The sequence below is a fragment of the Lissotriton helveticus genome, chromosome 3_1, assembly GCF_964261635.1.
Source record: "Lissotriton helveticus chromosome 3_1, aLisHel1.1, whole genome shotgun sequence".
Lineage (NCBI taxonomy): Eukaryota > Metazoa > Chordata > Amphibia > Caudata > Salamandridae > Lissotriton > Lissotriton helveticus.
This window is the reverse complement of record NC_136061.1, coordinates 587,816,236-587,832,976: the sequence shown is the minus strand read 5'-3', so window position 1 is coordinate 587,832,976 and position 16,741 is coordinate 587,816,236. Positions and strand designations below refer to the sequence as shown.

The window sequence follows — 16,741 nt, the reverse complement described above, 5'->3', positions numbered from 1 at the left end:
CATATGAAGAGGGTACCTGTTTTTGTTGGAACAAAGTAACCCTTTCCTTAGGTGCCTTTATTACAAATTGTCATGTTAAAGGTATGTATTCCCTTTTTGAAGTTCAAGATGGGTGTCACTAGCTCTAAAAGGAGCTTTCTTAGGACGCACTGATGTAGATGGTTGATGAATGGCAAAACTAACCACAGGTACTAACATCGTGTGGAAAAAATGCTTTTCTGAAAATGAGCATACTGAAGATCAAAAGATACCTTCAAAGCACACTCTTGCTCAGCATCAGCAATCTGTGCCAATGTCACAATTTCTTTCTCACTCATGTACTTGTTGAGCGGTCTGAGATATTAAATAGGTGTCAACTGTTCCTTTTCTGTGTTTGATGTTAGAAAATACAAAAAATGAAACCCGATTCACCACGCAGCACTCACTTTCTAGCACAGTTTATTGAACACCAACAATGTTTTCTGTAAACCTTCAACTGAATCACTCATGTTGAGGAAAATTGGAGAGAACTCTCTTGATAGAATTAATATTTTAACTTTTTAAATTATTTTTATTTATTCAGATTTTACAGCAATACAAAAGAGGAGAAGAAGACACGCTTACACGGTGCGCACAAGATAAGCCATTTCCAACATGACAGGGAAAATGAAATTACCAGTGACTTCCTCTTGCTGCAGTACTAAATTGCTAAATACATTGTAAATGGGGTCCAAATGTCCTTAGGTATTAGGCCCTCCTGCAGCATCTCACAATAATATTCAAATTGTTCCGGACAGTATGCTGAATAACAAAAACAGCACCTCAGCCGTGGAGCTGGGTGTCTGCACCAATATAAGGCCACTCTGAGCTTAGCCAAGACAGCCGTCAGGCGTCGAGTCGTGGGTGGAATGTCTTTTACATATCCTATGAGTGCCATTAGTGGAGATCTCAGAAGGTAATGTCCATTGATCATTGCAATGGAGTTATAGATGTCTGACCAAAAGGATGTAACTGAGGGTCATTCCCAGACAAGATGAAGAAAGGTAGTCACAGGAGCGGAACATCTCAGGCATCTTGTATTATCCGCAACACATTCTAAATAACTATATTGGTGTGCAATAACAATATAATCTTTTATTGCAATCTGTAGACTCACTCAAAAGGGATATGTATGTGTTGATTAACACAAGAGTATACACAATCATTTCATTCAGCTAACATGAAGAAAAATTATACAATATTGAATAAAGATTACTCACCCAGTGGGAGTTTGAGTTTCTTGCGAAGGGAAATCCTTCTGGAGCGGGAACGGGACCTTCTTTCGGTGGTCGTCCCAGAGTGGGCTGTAGTGCACTCTGATGTGTCTTGCTCCGACTGGCTACTTGTATCACTAGCTGCACTTTGAGACTTAAACATCTTGCGCCAGAAATCTTTGCGCCCCAGGCCTGCCCCTTGCATCTGTTCATCACTGAAAAAAAGATAGCCAGTGGTTATATTCACCAATGACTCTCTGATTAAAATTGAAATTACACTTTTTAAATAATGGCTTCGGTTGGTAGCAGTATCTGGAGTAACACTGGAACATTTAATGGATAGGATTTCCCTGTAACTAACCAACAAGCTTTTAGATAACATCTGAAGATTAGCTTAAAGTAATCAGGCTTGGCACAGAGGATTTTGTGAGGGCTGCATTAATGAGCAAAATCATAATAGGTCAGTGGCCCTACAAAGATAATGCCATTCGATGCCAAGATTGTCTCCACAGAAGCAAATAAGAGCAGCAATAAAGATATCAAGTACATTTTTGAAATTGTAAAAACAGACCTGTCATCAAAATCTGACTGCAGCACTAAACTTACAAAATTATTTTCTGATAGAATGCAGTTACTTTCCCATGCTCTATCTCTTTCTGAGAACAATGGTCTCAACCTCAACGGGCAACTGAACAGCTGGATCTCCTTCACATCCCTGAATGGATTCCTCTGATTCACAGGTAGCTTCACTAAATCATTTACCTACCTTCTTGGATCTAGACCTCCGAGCCCAGGAAAGTCAGCTTGCCTCTTCTTTCTTTCAGATTGGCAGACCACCAGGAATTTTCAGTTTCTCATCGGGATGTAACTACACGCTAAAGAAGCATTGACAAAGCCAATTGGTCTGACGTTGGCTGCCAGCTTTTTGGCAATTCTTGGCTTGTTTTGACTTGGTTTTGTGAGAAAGAATACATCTATTTTTGTTTTTCTTTTGCCTATTTAGCTTTCATTTTGTATTTCAATGTTATCCATTTTGTTTAAACACTTAGACATGATCGACCAATTGTGGTAATCTGTTGAATGTAGAGAACATGCTGCTAAGTTGTTCAGAAATGATTCATATGTGCCCACAAACGCAGGTGTTAAATCTCACCCATATATTTGTTCCATACTGCTAGAGACCACCTTTTGAAATTGCATGTTTAGTACATATTTGCATGAGTATAGGCGAGTCTCGGAAACAGAGGATATGTTTTATTTTCAGAATAACTATTTATTGAAAACCAATCTAGTGCTGTGTTCTCAGAAAAGAAAAACGAATAAAACAGCATGTTCCAGTCCTGTAAACTATCTTGCGCTTTGCCCGTTGTTGTCTGGTTGTTGTCTGGTTTCCAAATGATATGCATCCTTCAATCTAATTGCAATTACTTGCTTTTGTATGTAATCTGAGTAGTTTGTGAGTTAGAGAAGACGCTTTGACATATTTGTGCGCAGATTCTCTGTTGCAATAGCTAATAAACGATACTGGAGAATTTCCCATGACTGACTCCTCCTTTATTTGAAGATCTTTTAATTAAGCTTTAATAATTGGTGACCCGTACGGTGATGGACAGGGGCCACTCCTGTCAGTTCTAAGCACCGCTGTGAGCAGGCCAATGTGGACCCCTACAAGTCCAAAAGTGTGCACCTCAACAACGGGACTGGTTTCCTAAGTCTATCAGTATGCAAAGAGTTTAGATTTAGCCTGGTCACCTAGGAAAACCAATCAATGGTGCAAAATCAACAATGATACCCAGAGAGACAATAATGAGGATGAGACTTACACTAAGTATTTAAACTGTGCACAGTATATTAGCATTCAAATGACGTGAAAAAATATACATAAACTTATATCTTGAAGACACAGGACTGTTACATAACATATAAGGTTACAAACAAAAGTGCCCCCGCTTTCCTCTGTGAAGCTATTGTATCCTACCTCCCGACCAGAGAGCTCCGCTCCTCTCATCACGCTCTCCTGTCAGTCCCCCGTTTTAGGAAGCAGAAGTCCGGAGGGGCCAGATTTGCGGTGCTGGCTCCATCGTTTTGGAACTCGCTTCCTTTTGCAATCAGGACCTCATCGTCCTATCTGGAATTCCGTAAACTACTCAAGACGTTTTTGTTTTCCAGATCTGTAGCACCCTAGTTCTTTGCCTTGGCCTCCACCGATACACTGCTATCCAGCGCCATGAAACCGTCCCGGTAAAAGTGCGCTTAAGAAATATTTTAAAATTCAAATTCATATACAGGGGACATTACATAGAACACAATCCAAAAGATAAGACACTTGACATTATCAAGAAACAGAAAAGGTAACTCAATTGGGCATCTGTATATCCTTGGTTTATATGTTCAAACATATGTCAATATTCCTTGGATATAAGTATGTAAGACACTAGGGTGGATCACCTATTCTTATTGTCCCCTAATGAAGAGTATGAACATACAACATATTACACGTGGTCTTCTTCAGGACTAAGGAATTTCAGAACAGCCTGCTATAAAATGAATGCCTCTCACTTGGTGCAGATCAGAAGGGATCAAAATATCCAGGATTATGTATACTGAGAGGTCCTCATTGTGGACCTTAATTTTGTGTAATCTTCTTCAAAGCAAGAAGAAAACCATGCGTCTCAATCTTTTGTGCACGCTAAGGTTAAACACAGAAGTCAAGAAGTTCTTCATGAGCTCCAAAAACCAAGTAATTTCTTTAATGATGGTGGAGAGAGAAATAATCAGCCCTTCCCCTTGGCACGTTCCGAGCAGAATGATAAAGTTTATCAGTCTAATACTGTTATAAGTCCCTAGGTTCTGTGAGATACTGGGATACCCCATTTTTAGGTCGAGCCTAGACAGTGCATGCGTTGTCGCAAGACCGGGAGTAAACACTGTCCTGAGTGTAATCCCGCCTGCTGCTTGGGATTGGTTCACTCCTCCGCTACTCCTCTTTCCTGGCTCCTAATTGGTTACTTGTCCCGATACATCATTTCCGGTTTTACCAAGCGAACCGGCCAACTACAGCTTACTTACGCTGTTGCTGGTTAGTTCTTTCCTTAGGGACTACTTGGTTTATTTCCTGCTTGTGATTCCCCATGGTGTCCGCTTAATGGTATGCTGTCCACATTACTTGTACATACACGCTGATTCATCTTGTGCTTTTGATCCGTTTTCTGTTTACATGCTTGTTCCTTAGTTTTTATGATTATTTGCTGATCTTGCACCATGTGAAAATGTTGCTAGGTTGTTAAGTCTGAAATCTTTATTGCCAACAATATAGGATGAAGCCGTACATGATTTTGGTGGGTGAAGGTCTTTAGAAATGGAAAGGAGACTGTGTGCCGCTTTGCAGTCATTTGAGTAACGTGGCCGCCATGGTGGAACTAGACAAATTTGTGTCTCCGGGAACAATGAATATGAAGGTTGGCGTGATCAGACAGACTATTGAATGGGATGCTCATGTTTATCTATCTCCTTTTGATCTTGCGCTTAAGGATTCCTTTAACATGATGTCTGCAGGTTTGGGTAGCTCACTTTGCAGAGCCTATATGGAGCGATGCTCTGTTAGTGATGCGTAATTATATCTGGCCAGTATGCCCGTCTTCCAGGGCACAGGTCATGTGTTAAAATAGTTACGAAGTAACCTTTTTTATAAGTAAACTAGCTGCCATGTCAGGATAGGACTGCCGAAATGAGCTCGTTTAAAAAAAAAACTCGGCGGCATCTTAAAAGTGGGGCTAAAACCTTGAATTCGAAGTAAAATTGTTGTAGTAACTCAACATCTACGTTTTAGACATTTAGTGAGCATTTACAATTGAAAAAAATAGTTTTGAATTTTGATGTTATCTAATATACACGTATCATTCTGGCAGTACTAACATTTATTCCATTAAGCGTAACATTAACAAATTCATATTCAATGAACATATTTGATTTACGTTCTTAATTAATTCAGCTACTTATTTTACTTTTTCGATGTAAATTAAACATGGATTGCTTGCGCAAAAAGACCTTGCGATATTTTAAAGTCCTCATGCTGATCCCAGAGTAAGTGAGACATGGCATCTAGAGCTGAGAGAGAAGCCTAAATGCAATCCGTGGGGAATCTTCGTCATCCTGTCTAGAAAGCCTCCGGTTTCGTTTTTCCAGAGGCAAGATCATTCTCCCAGCCAGGACTTTCCAGGTTGACAGTTGACTAACTCATTTGGGTTTTGGTTCAGCGGGAGTTTGGAGTGCAAAAGGGCTATGGCTGTCCGTATTAACGTGGATTTGGTGTCTGTGCCTATTTGATATCGCTATTGCTCTGATTGCTTTGGTTGTTTATTCTCTGCATCGCTTTTTGTACATCTCCCGTTATTACAAAAAAAAACACAGCACTTTACAATGATGCGAAAACAGGCTAGCATGTTGCTGCGATAATGATGATTCGAGGACACCTTTGAATTCATTATGAACTTTATTTGAATTCTGAGCAGCGAAAGTACTGAATTTTAAGCCTACAGAACAGTATAGCAACTTGCCTGCTTCGCATTTGAATTTTTTTTCTTTCATTCTCCGATTAATCTGTATAAATGGTGCGCTACTCGCTCGACCAAGAGAACCCAACTAAATGTAAGTCACATTTGCGCAAATCTCTCGTATTTAGTATTGTCGTCCGTAGTGAAAGTGCAGCATGGGGAACTTGTAAACAACAATCATTTTCAATGCAATAGGTATTGCATTTTTTTTAACTTGGACCTATTGGTATTGTAAATGAAAATGCCTTTAATTTGTTCTTGTTTAAACACATAAATAACAAGCATTATCATTTACAATGCCAATGGCTCAAAATCTCACAATTGCGAGACCTATTGCATTGCAAATGCTTGTTTTAATAATGGTTTCCTGAGTCAGCATCTTTTTGGGACCAGCTGTGACCCTGGTACAAGGTGAGTGACCAATGCTTCATTCTAAAGAACTATTGAGAAGTAAGTAATTGGGTAAGGGTTTAGAGAAGAAAAAGAGACACCGGTAAAGGGAACAAAGGAGATTGGTTTTCCCATGGGAAGTTGCTTCTTCCTCAGTTCTTGAGATTGGGGCCTCCACAGCAGAATATTTGAAGTTCCCAGGGTTTGTCAGGATTTTTGGAGTGCCTAAAGATATCTTTAATAATGGTTCAAACGTTTACTAAAAGTCTCCAGCTCATAAAATATTGACAAAGGTTTCTATGTCGACAGGTTTGGACAATATTTATTTACAAATTTACTCTGGGGAACTTTTGAATTAGCGAAATTACAATATGTAACACACTGTATGGTGAAAAGAGACAGGAACATAAGATTAGATTGTCACACTTCGATTGTTTGAATAAATGGGAGACGTGTGTCAGACAATTAAAGTGTGTGAAACATGTGAAAGGAATAGTATGCAATACAGTGAAACGAGAGTTATAGTAATTGAGGCAAGCCAAGATCGTGCAGAAAAGTCTGTAATATTGGCGTGAGGATGCTATAAAAGAGAGTATGGCTTTTGTGGCTGGTTGAAGAGGAGATGGACAACAATATTGAAAGGATTTTAGAAAGGAAACCACCTCCTTACACTCCAAGCATAGTAAGTGTTCAGAAGAGAGTTGGAAGTGGCATGACAGATAAAGAGATGGAGGAATGCCAGATACCATTTTCCTTGACTAATATAATCAACTAGTCAAAGAGCAATTAAACTATTTGAAAGTGGCAGATTTACTGATAGAACAAATGAGGGTAGAGTGACTGCTGAATAAAATAGCATATGAGTGCGGTCTTAAATTGTGGGACATGGCACAAGACTAGCCCACGTTGATACCATCTTCTGAGGTCGAGGTCTGGTTGGATGAAATAGTAGCAATGTGGAAACCCACAGAAAAAAATTAAGTGGTCTTTAGCAGTGGCAAAACCATATATTAAACTCATTACAGAACTTAAAGACCGTTGACAGACCAGATGTCACAGTCAGACAATGATAGACAAAGCTAAAGAAAGCAGCCAGTGGGTCTGTGGCATCCAACCACTCTTGCCTTCACTCCCACAAATGACAGCTGATAGCCAGAAACCGGTCCTAGGATGCATGATTCCGGTCCAGGGAAGACATGGCTTGGCAGTTTGGCTGGACTGTTCCCATGAGGCACAGGGTCAAGACTGATTTGCATATGGCCATGTCTGAACTGGGGTGACGTGGTGAGCAAAATAACGATGGAGTAAACCCAGATCTGTGACTGGGGTTGAATGTTTTGCTAATGTGCAACATTCCGTCCATCATCTTGTGTGTTTTGCTGTTCACCCTATGTGGGAAGGGTATGCCCAGACGTGGGTCCAGTGCTCGCTACGCCACTGGAGCCAAGCTATCCTGGCTGATGACGACTGATAGCCAGAAACCGGTCCTAGGATGCTTGATTCAGGTCCAGGGAAGACATGGCTTGGCAGTTCGGGCTGGACTGTTCCCATGAGGCACAGGGTCAAGACTGAGTTGCATATGGCCATGTCTGAACTGGGGTGTGGTGGTGAGCAAAATAACGATGGATTAAACCTAGATCTGTGACTGGGGTGAATGTTTTGCCAATGTGCAACATTCCGTACATCATCTTGTGTGTTTTGCTGTTCGCCCTATGTGGGAAGTGTACGCCCAGACGTGGGTTCTGTGCTCACTACGCCACTGGAGTCAAGCTAACCTGGCTGATGACGGCTGATAGCCAGAAACCGGTCGTAGGATGCATGATTCCGGTCCAGGGAAGACATGGCTTGGCAGTTTGGGCTGGACTGTTCCCATGAGGCACAAGGTCAAGACTGATTTACATATGGCCATGTCTGAACTGGGGTGGAGTGGTGAGCAAAATAACAATGGATTAAACCCAGATCTGTGACTGGGGGTGAATGTTTTGCCAATGTGCAACATTCCGTCCATCATCTTGTGTGTTTTGCAGTTCACCCTATGTGGGAAGGCGATGCCCAGACGTGGGTTCTGTGCTCACTACGCCACTAGAGTCAAGCTATCCTGGCTGATGACGGCTGATAGCCAGAAACCGGTCCTAGGAGGCTTGATTCAGGTCCAGGGAAGACATGGCTTGGCAGTTCAGGCTGGACTGTTCCCCTGAGTCACAGGGTCAAGACTGATTTGCATATGGCCATGTCTGAACTGGGGTGGCGTGGTGAGCAAAATAACGATGGATTAAACCCAGATCTGTGATTGGGGGTGAATGTTTTGCCAATGTGCAACATTCCGTCCATCATCTTGTGTGTTTTACTGCTCAGATCTGGTCACAATTGCCAAAGAACGGTCGGCGGTGCTGCAATCCCTCGCTGATGAAGGTGGAGAAGAAGCGGATCTTCCTCTTCCTAAGGTATTGCATAGAAATGCTGGTGGTCTGGTCAATTTTGTGTGGTGGGGGCGGGGTCACAGAGCCTAGACACTATTAAATGACCCTGGCTACTCTGGTCCTTCCTTCTGTATGGACCTTCCTATTGGGATGGACTCTCTCTATCTTGAAAATGTTATCATTTTTGTTTGGGGTCCATGGTGTTTGGTGGGGTGCCCCTCCTGATGAGCCAATTCAGACAGCATCCACATTTGCGCACCGCTGTGAAAGTTCCCTACCAATTAGATCCATGGTTCTCACACACATGGCTATGGAGATACTTACTCAATCTTTCTTAGCTTACTTTGTCCTCCATTGCCATGGTAATTAAGATAATTATCTTCAATGTACGGGGCCTCAACAACCCTATCAAGAGATCTGCAATACTTTCTTTGCTTGGAACATGCTCAGAGGGACATATGCCTGCTACAGGAGACGCACTTACTCTCTAAGGACACATATAGAATGTACACCAAGAGGTTCCCAGAACAATTTTGGTCCTCTGGGAGGAGGCACAATCTTGGGTACTATAGCTGAGATTAAGGGTCATCTGATAGCTCTCCGGGTGCAATTGGGTACATTTCATCTTACAGTGGCATCGATTTATACCCAAAAAGAACGACAGTCCTTTTTTAACAAATGCTTTAACCAGAGTGCTCCATACCCCAGACACTGCAGTTGTGGTGGGAAGAGATCTGAACATAGTGACGGACACTGAGCGGGACGGATCGTGACGTAGAGCCGGTAATACAGAGGATCTTTCCCCCAAGGGGCGGGCCTGCATGGAGGAATGCGTGTTGTGCGATGTGTGGCGCTCCCAACACCTGGGGGATCAAGACTAAACCTTTTATTCCACGGCACACATGACATATGCTCGATTAGACTACTTTCTAGCTTCCCCATCTGCTTGGAGCGAGTGCTCGCTTCTACTGATGAGCCCCGCTCGCTGTCAGACCATGCAAATATAACATTAACCTTACAAACAACTTCCCTCTCTACGTAGATTCCTTCCTGGCGCCTCAGTGAGACAATGCTTCAGTCAGCGGAGATGGTGGCAGCACTAAAAAAAACCTGCAAGATTACATACCTCTTAATGACACAGGCGCCACCCCATTATCCTCGGTTTGGGAGGCCCTAAAACGAGTTGCCCATAGGGCTCTCATGGCCAAAGCAGCGCACGACAATAAGACGAGGAAAGCCAAGAGGAAGGAACTAGAGACGTTGGTGTTAGAGCTGGAATCTTTTCATAAATGCACCAGGCCCCCCGGATCTGGAGGCAACTCGAGAGGGAGCGCTTACAACTTAAACAGCTCGATCTAGATAGAGCTGAGCAGGCAATGTTACGCCTCAAACATAAATTCTACGTAGGAACTAACAAAGGAGGTCTTATTCTTGTGCATCGCCTCCATAGTAGATGATATGCACAATTGGTTAAATCGGTTCTGAAGGGATCAGGAGCGGAAGTGAAATTGCTGACACTTTCCAGGCCTACTACACAGAGCTGTACTCTTGCGAATCTACCAGACTATCAGACCCCCATACATACTCCGAAACTGCAGTGGTCACCTCCCTCTCCCCACCAGAATTTGAAGCAATAGGTAAGCCCATCTGCATTGAAGAGGTGATTTCAGCAATAGCACGCCTGAAGCCCCTAAAGTCATCGGGCCAGGATGGGTTCAGGTAGGCATTAAATAAAACCTTTTGCTCAGAAGTTGCCCCAGTAGTCACTCGCCTTTTTAATTCATTTGCCGAAACGGGGACTCTTACAGAATCGATGCTTCAGGCCCCGATCTAGGTCATCCCCAAGCCCGGGAAAGACCTGAAACAGTGTAGTTCATATCACCCTATTTCCCTTCTGAACATTGATGCAAAACTGTTTGCCAATGTACTAGCCCATCGCCTTAATGCCCTGATGCCTGGCCTTATAGACCCTGACGAGGCAGGGTTTATCCCTGGTTGTTAATGTGGAGACAATACTAAACGCATTTGCCATCTGATAGACTAGGTACACCGATCTCAGGAAGATGCCTTGTTACTGGCGGCGGAGATCGATTAAGAGCATCTTTAGCTGCCCCAGGGCGACGGTCCAGGTGAATGATGTGAGCTCCAGTGGCTTTGCTATAGAGCGGGGTACGAGGCAAGGCTGCCCTCTATTGCCTCTCCTTTTTGCTCCCTATATGGATCCTTTAGGGCAGAGACTAAGGGGGTGGAGATCTGCCAGACATCTTTCCCAGCCCGCCCGCCATTTACCCCCGCCATATTACAATGGCGGTGGCACAGCTGCGGACAGAAAGACTGTCCGTCGCTTTTCCGCAGGCTGAAAATTGTTACGATTGCCTGCTGTGCAGTACTGGGCCATAATATGGTGGTGGCACCGCAAGCCATATTATGATGTGTGCGGATTTGGAAAGGCATGCAGTTTTTGGCTTTGGGGGCCCGTTGTGGGTCCCCGGGGAGTTGAGGGGGTGGGGGTGCACATGGTTGTACCCCTGGTAACCCCATTCATTGGCATGCACAAGGTGGTAGGCACCATTGCGGCGGATGCTGCTTACAGTACCGCCCGCCGCAATGTAAAAGATGCAGGATGCGACCACCAGGGTGGCGGTCGCATCCTAATAGGCCCCGCGGGACCACTGCACCACTGGCGGTCGGTCCCGTTTTCTGTTACAGTGGTGGACGAACAAAGTCCGCCCACCATCGTAATGGGGCCCTAAGAGCCAAACCTAGAGTGGAGGACATCCTGTTTGGAGCGGATCAGTATCTAATCAGCCTGTACCCTGATGATGTCTTCTTTTCATTCACCCAACCTTTGACCTCTCTCCCAACCATTATCACAGAACTACATGAGATTGGAGCAACCTCAGGCTTCCACGTAAACATGCAGAAATCACAGATTATAAATCTCAACACTCTCCCGAATACTGATTTGGGCCTGTGTTCACAGATCGACTTTCAATGGATTACCGAGGGCCTCCGATATCTAGGACTACTACTAATCCAGAGTCTCCTTAAAACCCTAGAGGCCAACTATTTGAAGCTTCTCACCCTAATTTATAAAAAAACTCACTTAGTGGCAACAACTTCCACTCTTGTGGCTAGGCAGAATTGCAGCAGTAAAAATGAATATTCTACCCCGAGCCCTTTACATTTTCAGACTCTTCCCCTGTCCCCACCAGCTGGCACGATCAGAATTCTTCAAAAGGAGATTGAGGCTTTATCTGGGGGAAAACAAAACCTAGACTGCAGAAACTGCTTCTTCAGCGTTCAAAACAAACTAGAAGGGGGACTTGCTGTGCCCAACCTGTCTTGCTACAACCAAGCCACGCAGATGGGTTATTTGGTTGAGTGGAATCGACCACTTACGGAGAAACAGTGGGTCTTCATGGACCAAACAGTGGCGGGATCACACATATGGTGTGGCTGCCTCGGTCTCATAGAGCTTTGGGACTCTACTCCTCCCCTGTAACACGCCCGAAGCTTCAAATCTGGGACAAATAGCAACTGCAGTGGGACTTACCACATACCCTTATCCTATGACTCCCCTTTTTGCTAATCTGGACTTCCCTCCGGGCATGATTCTGATCACTGCCAAATGCTGAATCGTTGGCAGATTTAAGAGCATGGGAAGCCTCTTTGACCTAAATAGCCTCTTCCCATTCAATCAACTCAAAACAGACTGTGTCTTGCAGGAAACAGACCGATTCACCCTCACGCAATTGATACACTGGTAGGCAGACTGATGACTGCATTTGAGAAATGGCTGTTCCTCAAGGCAGACGATAGGAAGCTGATTTCAGAGCTCTACATCCACTTGATGAAGAAATTAAAAAAGTGTAGAACTCGGGGACCGAACCACTGGAAAGCAGAGCTGGCTGGATCGCTATCACATAAAGAGTGGGATGACATTTGCTATAGAACGCACCATACAGCACACACCGCAGGGCATACGGAAATGGCCTATAACATCATTTTTTATTGGTACCACACACCCTCTCGTATACAGAAATGGAATGACCAATGTGACGATCAATGCTGGTGGGGGTGTGGTAAACAAGGGACGCTGATCCACCTCCTATGGCACTGCCTGAAGCTGACGAGATTCTGGGACCAGGTCCTAAATTACACTATCTGAGCTTTAGGCAACACAATCCCCATATTCCCTGCATAGACACTACTTGGGCTCCCTAATGCGTTTACATTCCCACTTTGCTTAAAGGAATGCAAATGGCCTTTAAATTGAACGCAGCACACTGCTGACCAGTTGGGAGAACAGATAAAATTACGTACCATAGGCAGTGGCTTCATCAGCTTCGGTCGTTGCTGGATATGGAACCACTGCCCATATCCAGCAGATAACTCGGCATACTACTTGGGCCCCCCTTTATCACTATGCTTTCCTCTGAGTTGAGGGAGTTGACTATGTACCTATGACCTTAAGGAAGACATGGCTCCTGGCAAGATTCCGGGTTAACCCACGACCTACAACATATCCTCAGTGCAACCACTTTTCTATAGCTGGCTCATTCGGATCGGAATCACTGACAGAATATCGAGAGTCAGAATATCGATCTACAGAAATATCGACGCAAAAATATCGAAGTCAAGAATATCGACTTCCCATCTACATTATGCTAAGTACAAAAATATCGGAAAAAAAATATCGATGACAAAAATATTGTTGTTAAAAATATTGTTTTTTTTTTAAAGTTACAAAAATAATACATATAATTCAAATAAACATAGTTAAAATATTTTTTAAATGTTTAACAATTAAAACTAATGTGTATAATGTTAAAATAAATTAAACATATACATATAATATATATACTTTTTTTTTTAAACATTTATTTTTATTATTTTGGCATAAGTAACATACAGTACATTATCTGTATAGCAGTAAATTAAGAATAAACAGTGCAGGCTAGAGCTTACATTGCGCTCTCTTTCTATGTTCTTCATCAACTGAATACAGTTCCATATACAGATAAGTCAATGGATCCATGTCTCTCAGCAAGTGCCCCAATGCCCTAGACAGCATTGAGCAGGCATATAGTAAAGTCACCTTCAAATACAGTACATCATGAGCATAATTCAGTCCTACGTATAATGCATCCAAGCTACTTTACACAGGGGGCCCAATGCTGGCGTTAGAGCGGTAGGGCCTATTTGCATGGGACCAAAGTCAGTGTACCATTACTGTAAGGCCATGACCTAAGGGCATTAGCCGCAGGGCAAGGCGGTCACGGAGCACATCTAATCAACTTGTTCCTGAGGGGTAGCTTCAGACCCATCAACGTATTGCTGGAGGAGATAGCCGTGTAGTGGGCCCCATATGTCCCTGGGTCTCGAGGCTTGTGGAAGTGTCTCCGCATAAATAGTCAGCTGTTCCTGACAATATATCTGATCTCCCAGCCAGTCTTTGAACTTCGGTGCTCTCCCCCTACCCCATTTACACGCCACTCTGCGTTTTGCCAATAAAAAAGATACTGCTAAGAATTTGTGATGTGTTTTGGGTATCTGTGCAGTATAGCTTAACAGTGCCACTAAGGGATCCCTATCTAATGTGCTGTTCGTCATTGTCTTGAGCGCCCTGTGGACCTGTTCCCAAAACTCCTGCACCTTTGACATTCCCATGCCAAGTGGAGAAATCCTGTTGCTGGCCTCCCACACCTCTCACAACAATCATTATCAGTCAGCTGATATCTGAACTTTTTGTAACCGGGGCGTAGTACAGGCGGTGTAGAAATTTGTAGTGTATTAAACGCAATATACAACTAGCAGAAATTCCTGAGGTCTTGAGACTACAGTAAGTCAATTTGTCATCATCAATTTCCTCCCCCAGTTCTGCAGCCCAATGTGCCTGAGCCGGGCAAGGTGCACCCACCTGCTGCATGCATATGCTGTTATATAACCCAGACACTAGATGCTTTCCATCCCCAGACCCCAGCAAAAGGTGCAGTGGGACAAGACTTGAAGATTCCTGTGGGAAATCAGGGACAACTGAACGTACCCCCGTTGTAATCTGACATATGAGAAAACATCCAAAGGTGAGGGCTGAAGTTCATGAAAAAAATTATCAGACGAGCCGAACACACTGTCATGTAACAGATCGCCCCATGTTGCGACATTAATCCTGTCACACAGCCTTTGAAACCCTTTTTCCTGCAGCAGCGGTATATCGGTATGGTAAGACAGTGGCAACTTCGAGGAGTATAACAGGGGGGCATCAAGGAGGCTCGTGATTCGGTTCCACGCATCCACCGTACTGGTAACCGTGGTGGGTGGTGATGCGCGTGTGTGCGAGCCGGGGTGTGTATGAGACAGGTCAGCAGGATAGGGTCTGCAAGCCAGTCCTCTGTGACGATTTGTGGCATGTATCTAGGGGGGTTGACCCAATAATATGCATAGTGGGCCTGCATGCTGAGAAAGTAAATCTCAAAGTCCGGTATATCAAACCCACCCTGAGCATATGGCCTGGTGAGTATGGACAACTTTAGCCACGGTTGTTTACCTCCCCATCGAAGTCATAGCAGTTCGGTGCATAGAGTTTTTAAAAAATGCGGGCCAGGGTTGTACTGTATATTCATAAATAAATATAAGAATTGCGGGAGAACAACTATTTTAATCAGGGACGCGCGACCTGTGAGTGAAAGGGGCAGCAAAATTCAGCGAGTAACATTGTCTGCAAGTTTCGTAATGGCTGTACCTTAATTTAGACGTATCACAGTGTCCCTGTCCACGGCCAGCTGTATACCTTAATAGCGTAAGTCTGTGTCACACCAGTCTAGTGGAAAGTCTAGCGTAAACTTATTGACCGCAGGCGTTAAAGGGAAAAACTGAGATTTCCCCCAATTGATGCTAATCCCAGATAGGCTGCCGAACACGAGAAAGTCCCGCAATATTGGGTTTACATTTTGTTGTGGGTCTCTAACATATAGCGTAATGTCGTCTGCGTATAGGGATATTAGGATTTGACGCAGACAGCAGCGGAACGCTCTCTCTCGGTGCTGTTGGTGGATTCGGGATGCCAGCGGCTCCACTGCAATAGCGAAAAGTAGTGGGGACAGCGGGCAACCCTGTCGCGTGCCCCTCGTAATGGAGAGTGCGGGAGAGAGATGACCATTAATCAGTACCTTGGCAGTGCGTTGTCTGTATAGCAGCCTGATCCAGTAAATAAACAACAGGGGGAAGCCCATGCATTGAAAAACACTTAATAAATAATCCCACTTCACAGAATCAAATGCCTTGGTGGCATCTAAAAAAACTGCAGCTAGTGTGAATTCTGGCGCCATATTCTGTAGAAGAGAGAACAGGGTCCTAAGGTTATGAGTTGTGGCACTGCCTGGGACGAATCCTGATTGATCGGGGAGAATACGTTTATCCATTAAAAGAGCCAATCTATTAGCCAAGATTTTAGACAGTATTTTCATATCACAATTCATAAGTGAAAGTGGTCTGTAAGAGTCGCAATACTCGTGGGGGTTTACCAGGTTTTAAAAGGGACGTCATGAGTGCTTCCCTCATCGAGGGGGGGAGCTTTCCCTGTTCTAGGGATTCCTCGTATATCTCCTTAAGGACTGGGGCCATGATGTCAATGTAGTGCTTATAAAATCAGTCCGGTATGCCGTCTAGCTCTGGCCTTTTCTATTTTTCAGCTGCATTATTGCTTCCCTGATTTCGTCCAGTTAGAACGGAATGCAAAGGAATTGCAAGTATGTCGCTTGTGTCTCGGCATGTTGCCTCCCACGGTCCTGTGATTTCTAAAATGTGCATGGAAAAGTGTGGGCGTCTGATCACTTCAGCCAACGCTCTACCTGGCCGCACACCCTCCCCGTATCTGCGAGCCGTCCAGTATCTACCCCGGAACTTCACCTCTCGCGCTGCGGTCTCTTCGTAGTCCGACAGTTTCTCTCAGAAGTCAGCCTGCACTGGACCCGTCTCCCTCACTCATTCGCACCTCCAATGCCCACAAATCTCGTTCTAATTGCCTGAGCCTTGTTTGAATATCCCTGAGCACTCCAAAACGTTTCGATATGCAGAACCCTCTGATAGTGACCTTGAAGGCCTCCCATATCATTGCCACACTTTCCACTGAACCTTTATTCCG

General features: G+C 44.1%; 1 protein-coding gene and 1 non-coding gene across 2 annotated transcripts in view; one reads left to right on the top strand and one right to left on the bottom strand.

The window, feature by feature from the left end:
• UNC80 (unc-80 subunit of NALCN channel complex) overlaps nucleotides 1-16,741 on the bottom strand; it is a 2,761,828-nt gene that overhangs the window by 1,947,207 nt on the left and 797,880 nt on the right. The window contains exon 18 of the mRNA XM_078680564.1: nucleotides 1,239-1,447. Within this exon, the coding sequence (XP_078536690.1) occupies nucleotides 1,239-1,447 (209 nt within the window). The remainder of the gene's footprint in view (nucleotides 1-1,238; nucleotides 1,448-16,741) is intronic.
• Nucleotides 5,679-5,744, top strand: LOC144825812 (small nucleolar RNA SNORD58). Its single transcript, XR_013609589.1, has one exon. It is a non-coding gene; the product is annotated as a small nucleolar RNA SNORD58 (small nucleolar RNA).